The sequence below is a fragment of the Haemaphysalis longicornis genome, unplaced genomic scaffold, assembly GCF_048455015.1.
Source record: "Haemaphysalis longicornis isolate Haplotype H1 unplaced genomic scaffold, Haemaphysalis longicornis Haplotype H1 scaffold_1, whole genome shotgun sequence".
NCBI classification, from domain to species: domain Eukaryota; kingdom Metazoa; phylum Arthropoda; class Arachnida; order Ixodida; family Ixodidae; genus Haemaphysalis; species Haemaphysalis longicornis.
In genome coordinates, this window is record NW_027526203.1 from 160424782 (window position 1) to 160427788 (window position 3007).

The following is a 3007-nucleotide window of genomic DNA, read 5'->3' on the forward strand; positions in this document are numbered from 1 at the left end:
GTAAGTTAGTTACACTTAAGCAAAAGCAGCTTCTCAAACAAGCTGTCTTCTAGACAACGTCGATTGGGTCTGAGCACGAGGCTCGCAAACGAGAAATGTCTCTCAACCGGTGCAGAAGAACACAAGTTTGTGTTGTAATGAACGAACACAGACTTAATGGCTGGGAAGTCCTGCAGCATAGCGAAATCCTTCCTCGGGTCGTCAGGGTACCGAAAAACTTCCGCTAGAACATGCGTCTGCTCTGACCGTCCTGATGTCGGGAAGTCTTCATCTTCAAAGGCGTAGAAGCCGTGGTTTATCGCAGCTGATGTAAGTGTTCTTATGGTCAGGTCCATGAGCTTCTGCTGCTCGCAAGAGGAAGCTTTCGAAGTCTGAAGCTCTCGGAACTTCGTTTGGGGCCCACCGCATTTTGAAGTATGGGTGCGAGCACGATGTAATTATTGCCTCTTCATTTTCCATCCTTAAGGGGCCAGAGAACCGCTTCTGCAAGCCCGAAAGGCAGCTGTCTAGTATCACTGATCCGTGTCGTACCTTTCCTTTCTGCGCAAGCAGCTTTTTTTCTACTGTGACGATGGTTGGCAGAAGCTCTCCGTTGTATCCGCTGCGGCTTTTCTGCAATACATCAATTGCTGCAAAATAGAATACAAAATATTTTGTCAATTTGTAAGCTATTTCCTACGCTTGGTGAGCGCAAACAAATGTCCCTAGAAATATACGAGCAAAAGTACTTCACCTGTGGCAATCGGGTAGAGTACACCCCGATACTCGTCCAGGAAGTCGAACTCTGTGTCTCTGAATTGTGGGAGGTCGAGCTTTTCCGAGAGTGTCTTCAGTTTCTCTTTATCGGTGAGCAGGACATCCAGGGCACGGTAGAGAGAGCTCCAACGCGTGACGCACGGTGTTGACAGCTGCCTTCCAAGAACTGATGCCACCACCTCTGCAGACTTTGGCCGATTCGATGAGCCCCAATACAGAGCGCATTTCGCCATTGCGGTGTCGTGGAGACGACTGCACACGGGACTGATGGCGAGTGCCTTCTTGACATCTGCGGTTGCCACAAGGCTCAATGTATGGAATGCGCACCTCAGGTGATGAGGAAGCGATGGCCCGGGAAGTTCATGGCGGAAGGCGACGGTCCTCTTCGGAATCTGAACAATCAAAGAATATGAAAATACGCCCGAAATATCTGCGAAGAAAATAGCTTAGGGACAAGATACTATTCTTTCGATGACACGCAGGCATACCGTCAGTTGCGGCGTCAATTGCGAATTCTTTGAAAGCTTTCACAAAATTTATCCCGTTGTCGGTCACGGTGCCTACAATTTTGCTCGTTTCAAGGTTGAAGACTGCATAGACATCCAACAGCAAGTCAGCTACACGGTCGTATGAATGCTTTCCAATGAAGCGTTTTCACGCCAGAGCTGCAGATCTCTGTTCAATTGTGTCGAAGTCAATCTGCAAGTGGTAGATGAAAATTGAACACAAACATCAAATTCTGCGATCAGGCATACGGTCAATTAACCGTTTACAACTTGACCGTCATACATTTTGTGTACTATCGCAATACGCAAAAACGCCCGTGCGCCATTTCTTGCACCAAATAGCCTATAGAAATTAGTATATGACTTTACCCAGTGTGCTGTCACACCCATGAAGCTCTTCGTGGAAGTGGACCACAGGTCCGCCGTAGTGCACACGCTAGTCGCGTGTAGCAGTTTACGCTTAATGTCGCCTAGTTTCTGTTGAAATGCATCGTCTATTCTTCTTCTGAGCGTCCTACGAAACATCAGCGTGACTTCGGGGCATGTTCCTGAAAATAGGGAACATACGCCGTTAATCGCATCCATAAGAATAAAACGAAACCAGTTTGGGCAGAAAAAAAACTTGCCACTACCTTTCACAAACTGCTGAAACGCGTCCTCCTGAATAAATTGCAGCGGCAGCATGGATTTCACTATCAAGTTCTGCAGGAGGTCATCAAACTGCTTTTGTTCTACATTGTTGTTAGTTGCACTGAAAAAATTGTCCAGCCTTGGATGTTGCTGTAACAGGTTTGAACACTCGCTGTCGTTTGTTTTATTATGACTGGAAGTGTACTTACGGGGCCTCTTCAAATACTGTTCATAATCGGTTGCTCCGCCCGGATGTTTCCCTCTGGTAAATAAATGAAAAACGAAAAAAAACCGAATGTATACCGCTTACAAATATTAGCGAAAGAAACGCACAACACCGAAAATAGAAATGCACGAACCCGTTTAAAGTGAATGTGTCCGCTTACCTTCAGATGTATCTCGAAGTTTGACGTCGACGTCCTCGAACCCGAAAGTACTTTTCCGCAAAGCTTGCATTCTGCTTTGAGAGTTGAACCAGTTGACTCGTTTTCCAAGGGTTCAAAGAACGTGCCATCCAGGATAGACCGTGCCTCACGGCCTTCAGCGGCCGCCATCGTTCGCCACCGACGAAAGCAACGGTCAACACGCCAGTAATCCTCGTTTTCCACTGCCGGCCCTTAAATACACCATGTCGCCCGAGCCGCCCCAGTGCGTAAACACCAAATTAAGTGTCGACGAAATCTCTTGTACATCTAACACGCCCCTTCCTGGAAGTTCACGCCCATTCCGCAGTTCAACGGAACGAAGCATGCGCTTTCTTTAGAGGGATGGGGCGCGTGGCGAAGTGTGGCTATCGCTATCGCGCGAAACGCCGCACTCACTGACACCAAAATGAGCGGCGACGAAGCTCTTTGTAAGTACGCCCTCCGAATTTTTAATATAAAGGGAGCGTCGACCATTTGGTTAATCAGAGCTACAACCAACACATGTGCCTTGGGGTGGAAATTATCTACCCGGCTGCCTAATCGCCGCCGCGTCCGGAATGTCTAGGCTAACACTGCCGCCCACAGAAGGAAGCCAGGCGGTGTGGCGCCAACCTAAAAAAAAGCCGACTTCTTTTCAGACAAGACAATGAATGTAACGAGATACTTTTCGGCGCCGGAGTATCGCGATAT

General features: G+C 48.0%; 1 protein-coding gene across 1 annotated transcript; it reads right to left on the reverse strand.

Moving 5' to 3' along the window:
* Positions 1 to 273: 273 nt before the first annotated feature.
* LOC144155456 (uncharacterized) lies at positions 274 to 2796 on the reverse strand. The gene is made up of 3 exons (XM_077686909.1): positions 2279 to 2796; positions 734 to 2154; positions 274 to 629 (listed from the first exon to the last, which is right to left on the reverse strand). The coding sequence occupies exons 2-3, from the start codon at positions 987 to 989 to the stop codon at positions 274 to 276; spliced, it is 612 nt and encodes a 203-aa protein (XP_077543035.1). The 5' UTR covers positions 990 to 2154; positions 2279 to 2796.
* Positions 2797 to 3007: the final 211 nt, after the last annotated feature.

Excerpts from the sequence above, each read along its gene's own strand:
- LOC144155456 (XM_077686909.1), bottom strand. The coding sequence starts at position 989 with ATGGCGAAATGCGCTCTGTATTGGGGCTCATCGAATCGGCCAAAGTCT. Across the intron at positions 630-733 it reads ACTCTACCCGATTGCCACAG|CAATTGATGTATTGCAGAAA; the intron begins GTGAAGTACTTT and ends TCTATTTTGCAG.